This window comes from Solanum dulcamara, chromosome 1 (assembly GCF_947179165.1).
Source record: "Solanum dulcamara chromosome 1, daSolDulc1.2, whole genome shotgun sequence".
In the NCBI taxonomy this organism is placed as follows: domain Eukaryota; kingdom Viridiplantae; phylum Streptophyta; class Magnoliopsida; order Solanales; family Solanaceae; genus Solanum; species Solanum dulcamara.
Genome location: NC_077237.1, coordinates 76,816,173 through 76,837,209, shown reverse-complemented (window position 1 = coordinate 76,837,209; position 21,037 = coordinate 76,816,173). Strand labels below are relative to the sequence as shown.

At 35.6% G+C, this 21,037-nt stretch overlaps 1 protein-coding gene and 1 pseudogene across 1 annotated transcript; both read right to left on the bottom strand.

Annotated features, from left to right (window-relative positions):
• Positions 1-6,001: 6,001 nt before the first annotated feature.
• LOC129888984 (receptor-like protein 9DC3) lies at positions 6,002-8,951 on the bottom strand. Its single transcript, XM_055964067.1, has 2 exons — positions 6,437-8,951; positions 6,002-6,117 (listed from the first exon to the last, which is right to left on the bottom strand). Exon 1 carries the CDS (start codon positions 8,939-8,941, stop codon positions 6,455-6,457), a length of 2,487 nt encoding a protein of 828 aa, XP_055820042.1. The 5' UTR covers positions 8,942-8,951; the 3' UTR covers positions 6,002-6,117; positions 6,437-6,454.
• Positions 8,952-12,470: 3,519 nt separating this feature from the next.
• Positions 12,471-14,541, bottom strand: LOC129894271 (probable leucine-rich repeat receptor-like protein kinase At1g35710; annotated as a pseudogene).
• Between the last annotated feature and the right edge of the window lie 6,496 nt (positions 14,542-21,037).

Below are 21,037 nucleotides of genomic sequence, written 5' to 3'. Positions count from 1 at the left end.
TGGTCTAAAGCCACAAATAAGAATAAACTTATCTTTGACATTCTTGAAGGGTTTTACTTCAAGTGAGACTCCTTCTCCAATTCAAACTCTTTGCCTCTTTAGACTCCTTCAAATCAAACTCATTGATTCTTTTATGTTGTAGTCGAATTTCAACTCTTCAATTCAGCACATGTTTATTTTCTTGAATTTTTCACGAACTATCATCCATTCCTTGATTATTACACACTTGTTTTTATTCATTAGTGATCTTGCTACGAATTTAACTACTTGAGATAGTTTATCTGTGAACCAAGTTGACTAACATGCTTCATGTCACTTTTTCAATCATCAAAAATGCATAGAACCCAACACATGATGATTTTAGAAAGAATTCAGGATTTAAAAAACTAAGTTTTAAACTACAAATAACTTATGTTAGCTAAAAGTACTATTTGTGGAAATGCTAGGCGCTATTTGAGTGCTTTCCACTTAATTGGTTCATTGACTTTTTCTGACTTAGGTGAAGTTTCATTTCCTTTTCCTCAAAAGAAAAAAGAAAAGAAAACATACGTAATTTAAGTCAAGAAAAGGCTATTTATATATTAATAATGGAAATTTTGTTGTTCCTCAAGTCATTGCACAAAGAAAGCTACGACACAAAGTCTTAAAATATTTGATATAAATACGGATTGTCGATAATTTTTACTTGATTTTTTTTATCTCTATATATTTGATTTAAAGAATACAATGTCAACTTCTATTTTTCTACACCAAAGACTACTACTCCATAATTGAATGGAAGCACAACTTGCCCTTGAACTTTCACAGAGAAATTAGGTGGGGAAAATAATTATTTTCCATATACATATGCTTCTTCAATTTGAGGGACACAAATTCAAACCTTCTTCTGTGAAATAAATTACTGATCGTACAAATTATTATTATCAAGAGAAAGAAGAAAAAAGGAAATATAGAGGGAAAATCAAAGAAATAATCAAAGTTTAGAAAATATTGTCATCCTCAAGTCAATGCCCAAGTCTTTTAAAGGTTGTTTTCGGTCTCAAAACAGACACTTCTTAGGCACCATATACCAAAATGGATCCTTCCTAAAAACACAGATCAAAACTGATACTTTGCCCATAAATGGCCGAGCTGTCCACCCCTACCATTAATTCTGTCTATTCCACTCCAAATTACATAATAAATATTTTAAGGTAGTTCAAAATAATATTAGTAGAAGAAGATAAAAGATGAATGAGAAAATGTGAAGTGAATAAAAACACATTTTTATTGTTGAAGAAGAGATATCCTTCACGTGAAAAGTTAAGAAAAGGTAATAAAAAGAATTTTAGTTCCCCCATTTATAGGCGAACTATCTTAAAATATTTGCTATGTAATTTGGGATGGAATAGACAAAGTTAGCGGTAGGGGTGGACAGTTCGCCCATTTGTGGACGAAGTGTCTTGGTATGTGTTTTTAGAGAGTGTCCCTTTTGGTATGTGGTGCCCAAAAAGTGTCCATTTTAGAGCCAGACTTTGGTAAAGTGTATTAAAAAAATATATATATGCATTAGCTTTGTGTATCATTAATATCTTGTTTTGGTATACACTTTTTTAGCTATATTGAAATCTCAGTAATACAATATAGTGGATTATTGTGCTAGAGGATTATTGTGACCCTAATTCACTTCAAACATACTTCAAGCATTAAAGAATCAGTCATAACAATTACATTACAATTAAAATTAATTGGATACGTGCCAATGCACATACAAAGAATGGTTCGGGTCTTAGCATAGAAATTTTTGGGGTGTTACAAGGTAGTCGTTTCAATGTATCAACTTGATACTCGATTCAATTGTACTGACATGCTATCCGATCCACAGAAAATCACAACCATAATAAATAGCAATCACAATTGTACAACCAAGTAAAACATTCATTGCAATCAATTTGATCACAATTACATTTCAACTCATGTTCTTTCCTTTTTCCTAATCATATACCATGCATATAATACTAATGAGGTAGTTAACAAGCACATACAACATAAGCGGGAAAACAACAACCATCACCTACCTCGAATCAAGCTTGAATGCTCTAAATAACCCGAGCTTTCCCTTTTTGGAGTGCGTTGGCTTGTTCTTGGTTTAAAACAAATACAATAATCAATGAAAAATGACCTAGAAATACCCAAATTATATTTAAATCCTAACCCTTGGAAAATTTCATGATCATCTCACCCAACTAGAACATTTTCCACCATTAATTCAAGTCAAAAATCCTCCCCTAAAGTAATCCCCATAGATTCTAAGATTTAAGAATTGAATTACAAATTAGATGATAAATTAACTTACCTTTACCGAAGAATTTGGTGGAAAACTGAAGAAAAATAACCCTTAGTCGCCCTTTGCTCTCTCAAGAATGAAGTTGCAGAAATAAAAATGTTTTTGGGACTTTTCCCTATTAATTCCGCGACTAGCCCACTATAGCGGGGTTTTACCCCGCCATAGAAGCTTTCACAGAACAGAAGTTTGAAAATTCTCCCCCGAACCCCCACTTCATAACACACGCTGAACCTTGATGTTCTAAAATTACCTTTCACGCCAAGTTCTATTATCGGGAGATCTATTAATCCGAATTTACTACCAAAAAGTCCAATGGACTCGCTAACGTCTTAGGTAACATAAAATCAAATCTAAACTTAGATATTAACCCCAATACTTATCCGAATTTCTCTAGACCTCACCTCGCTCGAATTTCGTTTGAGACTGACCTAACCTACTATTTCTAAGTTACTAAACAAAAGTTTTCTAGCTCAAAATTCTACCCCATAACGCCTGGAAGAGGTCATTAGAATTAGATTTGTGTATTATTAGTATCTTGTTTGATTTGTTTTTAGACTGTATTGAAATCTCACTAATACAAGCTTCTAAAGATTTTTTTAGTAGTGTGGTGACATTGGCTGTATTGAAATCTCACAACTTTTATGCATGTTAGTGTTAATTTTTATATCTGATGGTGGTAGTGAGGTTTATATATTATTGTGAGGTGAAATTTAAGGAAAGCCAGAATTTAAAGATACATTGTACTAAATCTACATTGTACTAAATCTGGCCATATATGTAGCATCCTTTAGGCTTAGATGTTGATGGAAATCTTTTTGTAGTGAAATGTGAGGATTCTTTTGGAAAGACGCTTTTATTTTTTTCCTCTTTTCTTTTTGAATAATTTGAAACTTGGGTGTTTTAATTTTTTTTGGTAACTTTATACCTGCCAAAGGCTACATATTCTCATACTTGAATCGCTGGATTCTTTGAAGTGAGTATATTGCTCTATTTTGTCTTCTCCTTATCAAACAAATATGATGTGTAATTATGGAATAAATAGCTTGAACTATTGTCTTTCTTTTGCAATTATGTAATTAGACATTCAAAGTTGAGAATATGAACTTGAAAAGTATATCAAGCTAATAAAACTTAGGTAGATCAATACAAACTTTGTCAAGTTACAAAAAGAAGAAAAACAAATGTAAATGGAGATAAGAGACATATCTGAAAATAGAGTGTATTAGTTATACACAGATTAAAAAAAAGTATATCAAATGTGATTCTACTAATATACATATTAAAGTTAATGTATGCATTATTTTTTCTAATATACTACAAGACCGACCCCTATGTAGCTAGGAATCCAAGAAATGCATACATTTCATCCAATACACACAACATTTATTGAATACATCAAAATATCTTACATAAACTTGATATATCATCAAATTTCATAATATTACATTTTCCTAAGTTCATAAAAAGAAAGAAGAAAAGAATTACTTATACAACTGCACTAAAAAGAAACTAAAAAAGAACTCATAAGCTAATAGTAGGGCTGTACAGGGCAAACCGATAAACCGCACCAAACCGACAAACCGAATCAAACTGAAAAAAAAACCCGACTAGTGGTTTGGTTTGACTTGGTTTGGTGTTTGGAAAAAAAACCCGACCATTATAGGGTTGGTTTGGTTTTAACTAAAAAAAGTCAAACCGAACTCAAACTGACCCAATTATAGATATACTATTTTTAAATTATCTTATACATAAAAATATTTATTAAAATGTAATTTATAAATATTTTTTTAAAATTTTTCATAATTTTTGTTTTCTTTCTTACATTTAGATTTGGACTTGAGAAACCCATCTAAATAATATACAAAAAAAGCCCATCTTATTAAGTTAAATTAAAACTTCAAACAGTATTCTGCCTCCATCTTATATGTTGATATTTTGTATTAGAACTCTTTTTAAGAAGCACTGCTCTGTTCTTTTTATTAAATACTATAAAAAACTCGAGAAACCCAAAAAAACACGAAAAAACCCGAAAAACCCGAGAAAAATTGATATCGAAAAACCCGACTTTTATTGGTTTGGTTTGATTTATAGATTTAATAACCCGACACAAATAGTTTGGTTTGGTTTGTAAAAAATCCGAACCAACCCGGTCCATGTACACCCCTAGCTAATAGCATAGGAGATTATTGCATCTCTCAAGAGCATTCCACCAAATGCTCCTCCAAGCACCTGCGTGTTGGAATTTGCTTATTTACTACTATCTGATTTTTTTATTTTTACACAGAGAAGTTAAGTCTTACTTTTATTTTGAAAAACCTAATCCATTTTTATTGTGATAAATATGCTTTGGTAGAGCATTTAATTAGTTGCTGATATACCTAACAACAAAATTTGGATAAACTAAAGATCAAATAAAATTAAATACTTTAAAAGGTGATTAACTCAACAAGCATGTCAGGTTCATATTTTATTTTATTTTTCATGTGAAACGCACCTTCCGATGATGTATATTGTACACTATATACACTTGTTATACACTTTATATATACATTTTTATACAACATATATACACAGTAAAGAATGTCAAAACTCCATTGTTATGGTGGCATTGGCTGTGTTCAAATCACACAACTTTAATAGTACATGTTAGTATTAATTTTTATATCTGATGGTTGTAATGAGGTTTATATATTACTATCAGGTAAATTTAAGGAGAAATAGGATTTAAAGACATTTTACTAAAAAACGTACAAAAGATATGGTGATTTACAAACGGCATGACTTCTATACAAGCCAAAACAATGGTCCAATATTAATTGAGTACTCCATATAAGGAAAACTTACGTAAATATACTATATTAAAAAAATATTTATCATTTATAATAATAATATTTTTTTTAATGAACGCTTATAATATATTTATAATACAATTTTAACACATATTACCGAAAATAATTTATAAAACTCATATAATACAAGTTTTATTTATTGATAATATATTTATCACACACTTTAATGCACTTATAATATATTGTGTCAATTTCTTACCAAACAAGCTTAATATCTTTTAAAACACTTATAATACATTTATATTGCATGCATAATTCACTTTTAATACATGACAGATATATCATTATATTGCTATATATTGTTATAGATGGTAATAAATGAAAAGTATCGCTAAAATAAATAATTATTTATTAAAAAGTGTTCACCCAGACAATTTTTCCTTCGTATAATTAAGTAGATAAAGATTAATTTCACCACTTCCTCTCAGTAAATTATCTCTCTAAAATAAATTGTCCTTGAGCGTTCTCTCATGTTTCTTATGCCTATTGAGGATTTTTTTTATATTTTTAGTAAAATGTGTCTGGACACTGTGTAGCTCAATATTCGCATACAAAGTTTATAACTGATGTAATCAAACAATTGTTACATGTATAAAAGCTGTTCCACATTGACATACAAAGTTATTGGAATATTGTAGACATAAGAACCTCAGGACAACTTAAATTCTAGAAATCAGCTCAAAGGTCAATTTAGAGATAGATTATGAAAAAGAATCTAGGGATCCAAAAAAATGCATACATTTCATCCATACACAACATTCATTGAATACATTAATATCTTACCTACAACAACAACAACCCAGTGAAATCACACATTAATATCTTACATAAACTTGATATATCATCAAAGTTCATAGTATTCATTTTCCCAAGTTAATAAAAGGCTTACTCATTATTACATCTCTGATGAGCATTCCACCAAATGCTCCTCCAAGCACGTACCTGCATGTTCGAATTTGTTTATTTACTGCCTGATTTTTATTTTTATACGAAAAGAAGTTAAGTCTACTTTTATCTTACACAAAAAAAGTTAATAAGTTTTTTTTAATGCATTTTTTTGCACCCTCAAAGGATCAAGAGTGTTCCCACTTATCGTTCAACATTGACACAAACCCTCAATTGATTCATTTTAATTGCTTCTACTAATTGATTCTGGAAAGAGAATTATGCATTCAATTAGTTGGTGATATAACTAACATGAAAATTTAGATAATAGATAGATGCGATGAACTAAGGATCATAATAGAACTTAACTGTATACCTGATTTTTTTAACTCTTCTACATGCGATTATTTCTTTTTCTGTTGTGCCTTTGACTTCGCTGCTTCTTTCTCTGTCGCATAATAATTTTGTATTCCAGCTCTTCAATGATTTTTTCAAGCCATTTCAGATTTCCAGTTGAGATCATGAAATATATTATGGACAATCCAATACATAGCCCACTTCCATATCCCATAAGTGCAGCTTTCCAGAAATCATTAAGAAATTCAGAATTGCTTTCTTGATCATCTAGCTCATAATCGGTATTATTTGTCTCTGGTGTCCAAATACTTCCACAACCTTTCGAAACAGGGAATCCTTGTAATCCATCATTACCTACATATGAATTATTTTGAAATGTAGCAAATTGACGTCCTTGAGGAATGCATCCTTGGAGATGATTGTGAGAGAGATTTAAGAATGAAAGAAACGTAAGAGCATCAAGGTGTGGTGGTATCTCTCCCGAAAGCTGGTTAAATGAAAGATCCAATGATTCGACTAAAGATAAACTTCCAAGTGATGATGGTATATTACCTTGCAATCTATTATGAGACAAATTCAGCACCCGTAGTGCAATGAGATCTCCCAGATTACTAGGAATACGTCCTTCAAATTTGTTACTTGAAAAATCCACTGTGACGTAAATTGTCAAAATTCTATCCAGTTCAAGCTCCAATCCCTTGGTTGAAATTGTTACAGAATCATTGTAATCTCTCTCTCCAGATTTACCAAGATATGTCGGTACCTTCACTGTTTGATCAATTTTCCTCATGGCTTTCAACTTTTGAAACAGACTAGTCGACAAGTTCCCCGTGAAGGCATTGTAAGAGAGATCTATAATTCGAAGCTCAGGAAACATGTTTTTATCACTTAAAGTTCTAATTGGCCCATGCAATTTATTCGATCTCAACCTTAAAACTTTCAGCTTTTGCAAAGTTTCAAGCCACAGTGGGAATGTATCTTTAAGGTGATTATCTCCCAAATCAAGAAGTTCCAATTCTTTGCAATTAGCCAAAGATCGGGGGATTCTCCCCTCTAATTCATTGTCATGCAAGTCTAAGCTTCTGAGTACACTTCCAATGCTAAAAGTTTCTGGAAGAGTCCCATAAAGATTATTTTGGTGGATATCCAAAACCTCAAGATGACCACCCATGTTGCCAAAACATTGTGGAATTGGTCCCTTTAGATTATTTCTGCCCAAATCTAAAATCCTTAGAGATGTTAGATCACAAACAGACGAAGGGATCTCTTCACTGAGATTATTAGATTCTATTCTTAGTACTTGGAGTCCACTAATATTAACTAAACATTGCAGAATTTCTCCCCTCAACTTGTTTCTCCCCAAATACAACACTTTCAATGATATCAAATTGCAGATAGATGAAGGAATTTTCTCAGTGAGATTGTTGCTTTGGAGATACAAATATTCCAAGTTTCTCAAGTTGCCAAAGGAAGCTGGAATTGAACCAATGAGTTGATTCATATTTAAAAACATAGTAACGAGGCTTTTCATATCTCCCAACTCACTTGAAACGGAACCAGAAAGATTGTTACCATTTAGAGACAAAAGATACAAGCCGTTCAAGTTCCCCAATGAAGGAGGAATAGAACCATTAAGAAAATTAGTAGACAAGTCTAAAAAATTAAGGGTCCTTAGGTAGCCTATTTCTTCAGGAATGGAGCTAGAAAGATGATTGTGTCCAAGATTCAAAAAGGTCAAGTTGGTCAAATTTCCCAATGAAGCAGGAATAGGACCACTAAGAGAGTTTTTACCCAACATTATCTCTCTAAGAGACCTTAGGTTACCTATTTCTTTGGGAATAGAGCCAGAAAGATGATTCTCATGAAGATACAAACTAGACAAGCTAGTCAAATTTCCCAATGAAGAGGGAATAGAACCATTAAGAGAATTAGTACTTAAAGCTAGATAAGCAAGGGGCCTTAGGTAACCTATTTCTGTAGGAATTGAGCCAGAAAGATTATTTTGATAAAGATACAAAATAGACAAGTTGGTTAAATTTCCCAATGAGGAAGGAATGGAACCATTTAAAAAGTTATCAAAGATGTAAATGGTCTGAAGCTTGGTTAGTGAGCCGATTTGTGGTGGGATTGTGCCTGAAATCTGATTGGTGTGCAAGTCAAGATAGACAAGATTAGTGAGATTACCAATATCTGGTGGAATGACTCCAGAGAGATTGTTCATGCTAAGATCAACATATTCAAGAAAAGGGAGAGTTGAAAATGGGAAATCATTGAGTGTACCGACGACATTAGCACCTCTAATATCCAACTTGTTTACGCTACCATTAAAGCATGTAACTCCATACCAATCCCCGCATGCATTCGAACTCTGTGTCCATGAAGCCAATGAAGAATTATTCTGGTTCTTGAAAGTAGCTTTCCATTTTAGGAGGGCAATTGCTTCCTCAGTGGAACCAAAAGTAACGGTAAAGAGACATAAGAAACTGAGAAACTGAAATAACAAAAATATTTTGGGAACCATCATCAAATATTGATAAGCAATTTTGTTGGATTTTTTTTTCTTTTGATGAACTTGTGCAGTGGTACACACACATTTATATTGTAGAAAACTTTTTTTAAGGTCTTGCTAGTCAATGGCATATAATTTTTATAGTCATATACTGTCTTGTCTCTATTAGATTGTCCATATCTTGCCTAAACAAAGACATGGATTTAGTCAAGCATAAGAAGCCAAATAAGTAGCTATGAAAACATTATAACTTTCAAAAGGGTCTAGTCATTGGTCTCCTTTTGTGTTAAATTTAATTTATCTAAAGATATAAATTGTCTTTTGTGGGATCGAGAGATTTGTTTTTATAGTTTTATATTTTTCTTACTAGAGATCTTATTTTTATACCTAAGAGATTTGGAAAGATCATATTTTTTAGTCAAATTGTAAATGGTTATAAGAGATCATTTTCATCGTGACATCATATTTAGAATAGTCTTGTTTAGGTGAATTATCGGCCGACCGGGTCATTTCGTCAAAGAAAATTATTTATTTGATTTTTTCTTGTTCAAGACCAAATCCAATCTCTCAAGAAAGTAAGAAAAAAGACAAGAAAATCACTAACGCCAAAGTTGAGATGATTAAGATTTATTTTTTATACTTCCTCCGTTTTAATTTTTGTAATACTGTTTAATTTGACACAAAATTTAATTAAAAAAAAGACTTTTGAAATTTGTGATCTAAAACACTCCTTGTCTATTTATGTGGTGATAAATTATTTCATTAAGGGTAAAATGAAAATTTTAAAGTTAAATTCTTTCCATTTATAGAAGGTGACAATATTCTTTTTGAAATAAACTAATAAAAAGAAAAGCGTGTTACATGATTAAATTGAAACAAGGGAATAGTTGATTTTGAGTTGCTTCGTATAACATGTAATTTCAAGTATTTGTGTTTAAGAAATGATTGTATATGAAGGGAAATATATTCTAAGATGCATAGTTGGAAGAAGAGTTCGATCACTCGACGAATTCACGTTTGGAGCGCAGAAAAACGCAAACACAGAATTGATTCAACTTAGAGTTTCTTATTATTCCTTCATTCTCTTATCTTTCATTGATTTAATTATGAAACAAACTTATTTGTAATAAGAATATGAGTGGCTCAATTTCTAGCTCTAGATCTATGGCCTAAGTATGACTATTGTTGTTGAAACTTTAGTTGTTTATGCATATTTTTATCACAAGAGTTGTTTATTTGATCTTGCCCTTACTATCAATGTGAACCAATAAAAGCTGAAAATTTCTTTAAAATTATCTACATGAGGGATATGAAAACAAACAGAATAAAGACAAGAAGTTTCCTTAAATCCATTTCTTGAGACCAAAAAAAATTGAAAATTGAACAACCACAAAGTAATAGAACTAAATGCAGCCCGAAAAGTAAAGATGAAGAGGTAAATTCTGTGGGGTGAGTTCCTACTTTTATTTTCAAAAGAAGTTGCTGTCATTTCAAAAATGACTGTCAAACTTTTCCTTTTTGTCAATTTGTCAATTGCAGCAAATTGTAGTTAACAATGGTTGCTATACTTTTTAAATTGCAGCTAACAATTGTCAAAAAACAAACGTAGCCAATGTTAAAGTTTTAGAGCAATTTTCTCCTATAAAGAGGAGCACTTCAGTTCCTCATTCAATACAACAATTCACAGAGATAAAATATTTAGAGAGCTGTAAGGTTTCCATAGACTATATATAATAAAATAGTTTGTGAAGAAAAATAGAGTGTGGGCAATATTTTTAGTAAGGTGGAGATCAAAAGAGTGTTATTCCTTTTGAATGTGAGGTAGTCATTTTGAGTATTGTACTTGGTACTACACAGTGTAAAATTCCTTACTATAGTGATATCAGTTTCTCCTCTTGGCTCGTGGTTTTTCCCTTATTTAAAAGGGTTTCCACGTAAAATTCTTGGTGTCATTATTTTTCAATTTTATTTCTACTATTTTGACCATATATATATTTGTGTTAGTCCATTTTTTTCTAACAAACTGGTATCAGAGCAAAGTTTTATCTGAATATGCTCTATAGTTGCAGCATAGTCTGAACTTCCACATCAGAAAAGATTTACTTTGATTTGCTATAGTTATATTTTTAGGGGGAAAATGATGGAAGCCAATACTAGAAGAATGGTTAATTTGAATGGTGTTAATTATGCCATTTGAAAGGACAAAATGAAAGACTTGCTTTATGTCAAGAATTTTTATCAATCAGTCTTTATCACTGTAAAACTTGATAATAAACAGATGAAGAGTGGAATCTGTTGCACAGGCAGGTGTGTGAATTTATTAGGCAATGAGTTGACGATAATGTGTTGAACCATATTTCTAGGGAGACACATACCCGTACCCTATTGGAGCATCTTGAAAGCTTGTATGCTCGGAAGACTGGAACAATAAAATGTTCTTAATAAAGCAAATGTTAAGTTTAAAATATCATGATGGTTCTCTGATGAAAGGTCACCTGAATAATTTTCAGGGAACCATGAACCAATTGTCTACTATGGGCATTAAATTTGATGAAGAAATTGAAGGCTTGCTTCTACTTGGTTCCCTACCAAACTCTTGGGAAATATTTAGAACTTCATTTTTAAATTCTGCTCCGGTTGGTGTGATCTCTATGGATTTCGCCAAGTGTAGTGTCTTAAACGAAGAAATGAGAAGAAAATCTCAAGGTTCTTCTTCTTCTTCATCGGATCCTGGTAACTGGCTCTAGGGGGAAAAATAAAAATTGTGGTTCTCAAAATAGAGAACATAGAAGAAGCAAATCCAGAGGCAGGCTTAGGGATATTGAATGCTATCATTGTGGCATGAAAGGGCACACAAAGAGGTTCTGCCGGAAATTGAAGAGGGAGAACAAAGAAAAAGTGGAAAATAAAGAGGATGACAATGAAAATTGCCTAGCCACCGTCTCCATCGAAGATCTTGTTACAGTCCTTGATGCAGATCTGATAAATATTGCTTGTGATGAGTTAAGATGGGTTGTGGACACCAGTGCCACATCTCATGTGACATCGAGAAATGAATTTTTCTCTTCCTATACTCCTAGTGATTTTGGAACCTTGAGTATGGGTAATGAGACTATATCTAGGGTCGTTGGTGTTGGTACAATTTATTTGAAAACTAGTATTGGAACTAAACTAGTTTTGAATAATGTAAAACATGCACCTGATGTTCGTCTGCATCTAATTTCCGTTGGTGTTCTAGATGATGAAGGATATGTTAGTACCAATGACAGTGGAAAGTGGAAACTCATCAAGGATTCCTTGGTTGTGGCTCGTGGCAACAAACGTCGTGGTCTATACTGGACTACAACTTCTACTTGTGCCAATATGGTGAATGCAGTTGAGAGTGATAGCTCCTCAACATTATAGCACAAGAGGCTTAGCCACATCAGTGAGAAAGGACTTAATGTTCTAGCCAAGAAGAAATCACTATCAGATTTCCAAAGTGCTAAATTAGAAAAGTGTAAGCACTACTTAGCTGGAAAACAAAATAGAGTTTTCTTTAAGTCTAATCCTCCTTCAAGAAATACAGAGTTGCTTGAGTTGGTGTACTTTGATTTATGCGGTCCAATGAAGATAAGGACACTGGGTGGTGCATTCTATCCAGTTCAAGCTCCAATCCCTTGGTTGAAACTGTTATAAAATCATTGTAATCTCTCTCTCCAAACTTACCAAGAAATATCTGTACCTTCACTGTTTGATCAATTTTCCTCATGGCTTTCAATTTTTGAAAAAGACTAGTCGACAAGTTCCCTGTGAAGGCATTGTAAGAGAGATCTATAATTCGAAGCTCAGGAAATATGTTTTCATCACTTAAAGTTCTAATCGCCCCATGCAATTTATTCGATCTCAACCTTAAAACTTTCAGCTTTTGCAAAGTTTCAAGCCACAATGGGAATGCATCTTTAAGGTGATTATCTCCCAAATCAAGAAGTTCCAAATCTTTGCAATTAGCCAAAGATCGGGGGATTTTCTCCTCTAATTCATCGTCATGCAAGTCTAAGCTTCTGAGTACACTTCCAATGCTAAAGGTTTCTGGAAGAGTCCCATAAAGATTGTTTTGGTGGATATCCAAATCCTCAAGATGACCACCCATGTTGCCAAAACATTGTGGAATTGGTCCCTTTAGATTATTTTTGCCCAAATCTAAAATCCTTAGAGATTTTAGATCACAAATAGACGAAGGGATCTCTTCACTGAGATTATTAGATTCTATTCTTAGCACCTGGAGTCCACTAATATTAATTAGACATTGCAGAATTTCTCTCCCCAACTTGTTTCTCCCCAAATACAACACTTTCAATGATATCAAATTGCAGATAGACGAAGGAATTTTTTCAGTGAGATTATTGCTTTGGAGATACAAATATTCCAAGTTTCTCAAGTTGCCAAAGGAAGATGGAATTGAACCAATGAGTTGATTCATATTTAAAAACATAGTAACGAGGCTTTTCATATTTCCCAACTCACTTGGAACCGAACCAAAAAGGTTGTTACCATATAGAGACAAAAGATACAAGCCGTTCAAGTTCCCCAATGTAGGAGGAATAGAACCATTAAGAAAATTAGTAGACAAGTCTAAATAATTAAGGGTCCTTAGGTAGCCTATTTCTTCAGGAATGGAGCTAGAAAGATGATTGTCACGAAGATTCAAAGAGGTCAAGTTGGTCAAATTTCCCAATGAAGCAGGAATAGGACCACTAAGAGAGTTTTTACCCAACATTAGCTCTCTAAGAGACCTTAGGTTACCTATTTCTTTGGGAATAGAGCCAGAAAAGTTAATTTGAAAAAGACCTAAAAAAGACAAGTTGGTCAAATTACCCAATGAAGTAGGAATATAACCATTCAAGAGAGTTAAAACTTAAATCTAGCTTAGTAAGAGACGATAAGTAACTTATTTCTTTGGGAATGAGGCCAGAAAGATTATTCTTAAAAAGGCACAAAGAAGACAAGCAGGTCAAATTACCTAATGAAGCAGGAATAAAATCATTAAGAAAATTATTAGACAATTGTAAGATAACAAGAGTCCTTAGATAACCTATTTCTTCGGGAATTGAGCCAGAAAGATGATTCTCATGAAGATACAAAATAGATAGGCTAGTCAAATTCTCATGAGAAAATGTGAAGTGAATAAAAATATATTTTTATTGTTGAAGAAGAGATATCCTTCACGTAAAAAGTTAAAAAAAAGTAATAAAAAGAATTTTAGTTCCCCCATTTATAGGCGGACTATCTTAAAATATTTGCTATGTAATTTGGGATGGAATAGACAAAGTTAGCGGTAGGGGTGGACAGTTTGCCAATTTGTGGACGAAGTGTCTTGGTATATCTTTTTAGAGAGGTCCCTTTTGGTATGTGGCGCCCAAAAAGTGTCAGTTTTATAGCTAGACTTTGGTAAAATATATTAAAAAATAATAATATGTGCATTAACTCTGTGTATCATTAATATCTTATTTTGGTATACACTTTTTTAGCTATATTGAAATCTCAGTAATACAATATAATGGATTATTGTGCTAGAGGATTATTGTGACCCTAATTCACTTCAAACATACTTCAAGCATTAAAGAATCAGTCATAACAATTACATTACAATTAAAATTAATTAGATAATGCCAATGCGCATACAAAGAATGGTTCGGGTCTTAGCATAGAAATTTTTGGGGTATTACATAGTAGTCATTTCAATGTATCAACTTGATACTCAATTCAATTGTACCGACATGCTACCCGATCCACAGAAAATCACAATCACAATCACAACCACAATAAATAGCAATCATAATTGTACAACCAAGTAAAAGATTCATTGCAAGCAATTTGATCACAATTACATTTAACTCATTTTCTTTCCTTTTTCCTAATCATATACCATGCATATTGTAACACCCCCCAAAATTTTTCGCTAAGATTCGGACCCTTCTTATATACGTGAAGGATCGAACTCGACCATTGTGAGGTATATGTATGAGTTAGGATGAGTTCCTAAGTAATTAAAGAGTGTTAGAGGTGATGTGGGGTCACAAAGAACCCCTAGGACCAAGCTAAGTCCAAGAATTCGTTGTGGCTAAGTTTTAGAATGAGTTCGTATAAGGGGTCGACTTCTAACGACCCTATCTTTTGAAAGACGATGATCTGGTGGCCCATGACCTATTAAATTAAAGGTCTTCGAGTCATCTTTCCAACACCACTAAGATCGTAATTTTTGGACGTAGTCAAAAGTTATGACTATCCTAAGACGAACTAGCACGACAGGAATTTCAGGCCTGGGTTGCAACTTTTGGAAATCTGGTCTTGGCGCCACAGTAGCGCGATGCGCCTCTATTGCGCCAGGAACACGCCTCAGTAGTTTGGTCCTTGGCGAGTTCGGCTCTCTTTTTTTGCTCATTCAGATGAAGAAATTCTGTGAAGAAGGACGGGAACGAGCGGAATCAATATGTTCCAATTTCTGGCCTTGCACCGACCATCCAATGGACCATAGACTAAACGGCCACTGCCTGAAAGGACTATGTCCAGGGGACTGCCGCCCCCCCCACAAGGTACATCTCACGCGAGTGTTCTCGAAGAGAAAATCATGATGATGATGAAAAAAGCGTGAGGAGAATTCGAAACTCGAAATGTTAGAAGGTGTAAAAGCGCGCCACTACGAGATGTGCAGGGTTTTAAATCCTATTTTCCTGAACTAAGAAAACTTGGGCTTGGCGCTGTAAGGGCGCGACATGCCACTATCGCGCCATAAAATAGCCTCAATAGTTTGGTCCTTGGCGCGAGGAGTATTGAGCACCGAATTAGATAAGATTATTGTCCATACTCGAACCCCATAAACTACACCGCCAATGTAGGGAGGGATAGAACCGTTAAAGTCGGATGTTTCCCATTTTATTGTCCTGAAATGATAGGACTTGACTGATCGATGGAATCCATGATTGGTTGACTCGTTCATACCCTGGCAAGGTATAAACGGAGTGGCAACAACGTCATCTTGTTGTACTATCACTGGCTCATAAGTGATGGTTGTCGGATAAGAGAAACTCCCATATAGGTCTTGATAGTACTCTGAGTCGGACCGAGTTGAATGGCATGTGATTTGGTCCCGTCTAACCCATTTCTCGTTAGACTTAGGACACTTGATTGAGTTGTTTTCTTTTTTCTGAGTTGAGATTTTCGAGTTGGTTTGACCCTTTTCTGATGTTGTATTATTCGGCCATTTTACATACTCGTACATTCCATGTACTGACGCCATTTGGCCTGCATCATTTCATGATGCAGATACAGGTACTAGAGATCATCAACCGGCGTACCATTGAAGATCTACTCACTCCCAGCTAGTTGGTGAGTCCTCTTAGTTTCCGGAGGATGTCGAAATCTTCTTTACAGCTTTGTTTTTTCTTTATTTTGACGGTTGGTAGCTATGGGCTTGTCATTGAAACCTCCTAGATTGTTAATAGAGGCTTCATAGACCAGAATGTGAGAATGTTGGATTGTTATTTCAAATAGTTTTATTATACTTGTTTGTCGATTTGATAGTGTTTGGCCTTCAGCCCCTATAATATGAACAGTATACGTATGATTGAGTCTTCCGCTGAGAGAATGTGAATGAATGAAAGTGTGACTGGACCAGGTGGTTCGCTTGAAGGCTAGAAATAGCTTTCAAATGCCGGTCGCGCCTAGGGTACCCTTCCGAGGCATGACAAACATGGTATCAGAGCACAGTGTTCAAGATTCCTATGGATTCTATGAATCCGTGTCTAGTAGTGTCTTGCTTATGGGTATGTTGTGTACCACACTTATAATCAGGAGGCTATAAGACATTAGGAATTGTTTCACTTCTTTCATACTCTGAATTCGTGCGATACAGTTAAACTCTATGAAACTCCTTTTCTAATTCGTGCATTTATATGTTGCAGACAATGCCTCCCAAACATACTGCCAGCCAAAGGAACACTGATAATGCAGAGATGCCACAGTCAGAGGTACGCCCATCGAGGGCTAGAGGCCGACCTTCAAGATATGCGGAGGCACATCAAGTGCCTGCTACTTCGCCTGCGCCCACTTCAGAGGCAGAATATTGAGGGGCAATCACTATGCTCACTCAATTAGTGGTTGCCCGAAATAGTAACCAGAGTTCGCCAACTCTTAGCTCTAGTTCCCAAGAGCGGTCTGCTGCCACCAGAATTAGAGACTTTCTGAGAATGAATCCGCCGGCATTCACGGGGTCTAAGGTTGATGAAGACCCCCAAAATTTTATTGATGAGATGTGGAAAATCTTGAAAGCTATACATGCTACGGAGATCGAGGGGGTTGAGTTGGTGTCTTATCAGCTCAAGGATGTGGCAAACATCTGGTATAACCAATGGGAACAAGGTAGAGGTGAGGATGCTGAACCTGCTGTCTGGGATGAATTTGAGGGAGCCTTTCTTGACACTTCTTTCCCAGAGAATTGAGGGAAGCGAAAGTGGAGGAGTTTGTGAATCTGAGACAAGAAGGTATGATAGTTAAGGAGTACGGTCTGAAGTTCATCCAATTATCCAGATATGCTCCAGAAATGATCCCAGATATGAGGTCGAAGATGAGAAAGTTTGTCTCCGAATTGGGAAGATATGTAAAAAAAGAGTGCAAAGCGGCATTGTTAATCTCCGACATGGATATTTCAAGATTGATGGTTTATGCTCAACAGGTGAAGGATAAGAAGAGGAAAGACAGGGAGGAGCATCTGAGCAAGAGGACAAAATCAGCGGGACATGAGAATGAACAGAGGTAGAACAAGAGCAACAGGTCCTTCTTCCAGAAGAGGCCTTCCAGTTATGCCTCATCGACTGCAAGTGCATCTATGCCACAAAACAGGTATGATCGGCAGGGATAGAGTCATCAGAATGTCAGACCCCAGGGTTCTCAATCCCAGGCTAGCGTGGGTCAAGGTTCGAGAGGAAAGCCATCATGTGGCAAGTGCGGTAAGCTCCACTTGGGAGAGTGCAGAGCGAGAAGGGATGGTTGTTATAAATGTAGCCAAATAGACCATTTTCAGAGAGAGTGTCCAACAGGGGGAAATAGAGCCCAGTATTCTACCACCGCACCACCGGCTAGAGATAATCAGAGGGGCACTGCTTCAGGTATGGGCGGAGGTACAAACCGCCTATATGCCATGTGTAGTCTCCAAGATCAGGAGAACTCTCCAAATATCGTAATGGGTATGATACGAGTCTCTTCTCTTGACTATTATATTTTGATGGATCCGGGTGCCACACTATCTTTTGTGACTCCTTATGTGGCAAGCAAATTCAATAAAATTCCTGAATGTCTTCATGAGCCCTTTTGCGTAGCTACTCCTGTTGGTGATTCTGTCTTAGCTAAGAAAGTCTATAGAGATTGCACTGTGTCAATCCATCACTGGGATACCTTGGCTGACTTAGTTGAGTTGGACATGGTCGATTTTGATGTGATCCTTGGCATGGACTGACTTTATATCTGTTATGCCTCTATTGACTGTAGGACTCAGGTTGTCAAGTTCAAATTCCCGAATGAGGCTGTCCTAGAGTGGAAGGGTAGTCCTGTCGTGTCTAAGGGTACGTTTATTTCCTACCTTAGGGCCAGAAAACTAATCTCGAAAGGATGTGTTTATCACATTGTCCGAGTGAAAAATGACAATGTTGAGTCTCCATCCCTCAAATCGGTTCCGATTGTTAATGAGTTTCCTGATGTCTTTTCTGAAGATCTGCCTGAAGTCCCTCCTAATAGGGAGATCGACTTTGGGATTGATGTTCTTCCTGATACCCAACCTATCTCAATCCCTCTATATTGAATGAATCCGGCTGAGTTAAAAAAGTTGAAGGAACAATTAAAAGACTTGTTAGATAAGGGATTCATTAGGACGAGTATCTCACCATGGGGTGCTCCTGTCCTATTCATGTGAAAGAAAGATGGGTCCCTTAGAATGTGTATCGATTACAGGCAGCTAAACAAGGTCACCATAAAGAACAAGTACCCTCTCTCCAGAATAGATGATTTATTTGATCTACTTCAGGGTGCCACCTGTTTCTCAAAGATAGACCTAAGATCGGGCTACCATCAGTTGAAGGTGAGGGAGTGTGATATCCCAAAAATAGCTTTTTGGACCCGCTATAGCCATTTTGAGTTTTTGGTGATGTCCTTTGGGTTGACTAATGCCCCCGCATCTTTTATGGATCTCATAAATTGAGTATTTAAACCATATCTTGATATGTTTGTGATTGTATTCATAGATGATATTTTGGTTTACTCCAAGACTGAGGAGGAGCATGCCTATCATTTTAGAGTCGTCTTACAAACTTTGAAAGACCAGGTATTGTATGCAAAGTTCTCAAAATGTGAATTTTGGCTTGCATCGGTGGCTTTTCTAGGCCACATTGTATCTGGAGACGGTATTCAGGTTGATGCTCAGAAGATTGAAGCAGTGAAAAATTAGCCCAGACCCACATCCCCGATAGAGATAAGGAGCTTCTTGGGTTTGGCCGGCTATTATCGAAGGTTTGTAGAGGGATTCTCATCCATATCATCACCATTGACCAAGCTGACCCAAAAGAAGGCTAAGTTCCAATGGTCCGATACTTGTGAGGAGAGTTTCCAGAAATTAAAGTCCAAGCTAATCACTGCTCCTATTCTAACCTTGCCCGATGGAACGAAAGGTTTTGTGATCTATTGTGATACGTCTAGAGTTGGTTTGGGATGTGTGTTGATGCAGAGGGGAAAGGTGATAGCTTATGCTTCAAGACAGCTTAAGATTCATGAGAGAAATTACCCCACTCATGACCTTGAGCTGGCAGCTGTGGTATTTGCTCTTAAACTTTGGTGCCACTATTTGTATGGAGTGCATGTTGACATGTTCACCGATCATAAGAGTTTACAATATATCTTCAGCCAGAAGAAACTCAACCTGAGACAAAGGAGATGGCTTGAGCTACTCACGGACTATGATATGAGTATCCTCTACCATCCAGGTAAAGCTAATGTTGTTGCTGATGCTCTTAGTAGGTTGTCTATAGGTAGAACTGCCTATGTAGAGGAGGGAAGGAGAGAATTGGCGAAGGAGGTACATAGATTAGCCCGATTGGGAGTTCGTCTTGAAGAGAACAATGAAAGTAGAGTGAATGTTCAGGATGGGTCTGCATTCTCACTTGTGGCAGAGGTAAAGGAGAAACAAGATTAGGATCCCGTCCTTCTCTAATTGAAGGAAGCTGTTCACAAATAAGAGGTGATGGTTTTTACCAAAGGGGGAGATGGTGTGTTAAGGTACCAAAATAGGTTGTGTGTACCCGATGTCGATGATGTTCGAGAGATAATTATGGTTGAAGCACATAGTTCGAGATACTCTATTTATCCTGGCTTTACAAAAATGTATCATGACTTGAGGGAAATCTATTGGTGGAGTGGGATGAAGAGAGATATTGCAGAATTTATTTCCAAGTGCCCGAATTGCCAACAGGTGAAAGTTGAACATCAAAGACCATATGGTTTAGCTCAAAATATAGAAATTCTGGAACGGAAGTGGGAGATGATCAACATGGACTTTATTATAGGTTTGCCGAGGTTCCGAAAGCAACATGATTCGATTTGGGTGATTGTGGATAGAATGACGAAATCAGCTAATTTCCTAGCAGTTCAGACTACTGACACCGCAGGAGATTATGCAAAATTATATATATAAGAGATCTTTAGATTGCATGGGGTCCCCTTGTCTATCATCTCCGATAGATGAGCTCAATTCACTTCCCAATTTTGGAAATCCTTTCAGAAGGGACTGGGTTTGAAGGTGAACTTGAGTACGACCTTTTATCCCTAGACAGATGGTCAAGCAGAGCGCATCATCCATATATTGGAGGATATGTTGAGGGCATGTGTGCTTGACTTCAAAGGAAATTGGGATGATCACTTACCTCTCATAGAGTTTGCATATAATAATAACTATCATGCAAGCATTCAAATGGCTCCTTATGAAGCTTTGTATGGGAGGAGGTGTAGATCGCCAATTGGATGGTTTGAAGTTGGTAAAGCTAAGTTGATTGGGACCGATTTTTTTCACCAACCCATGGAGAAGGTGAA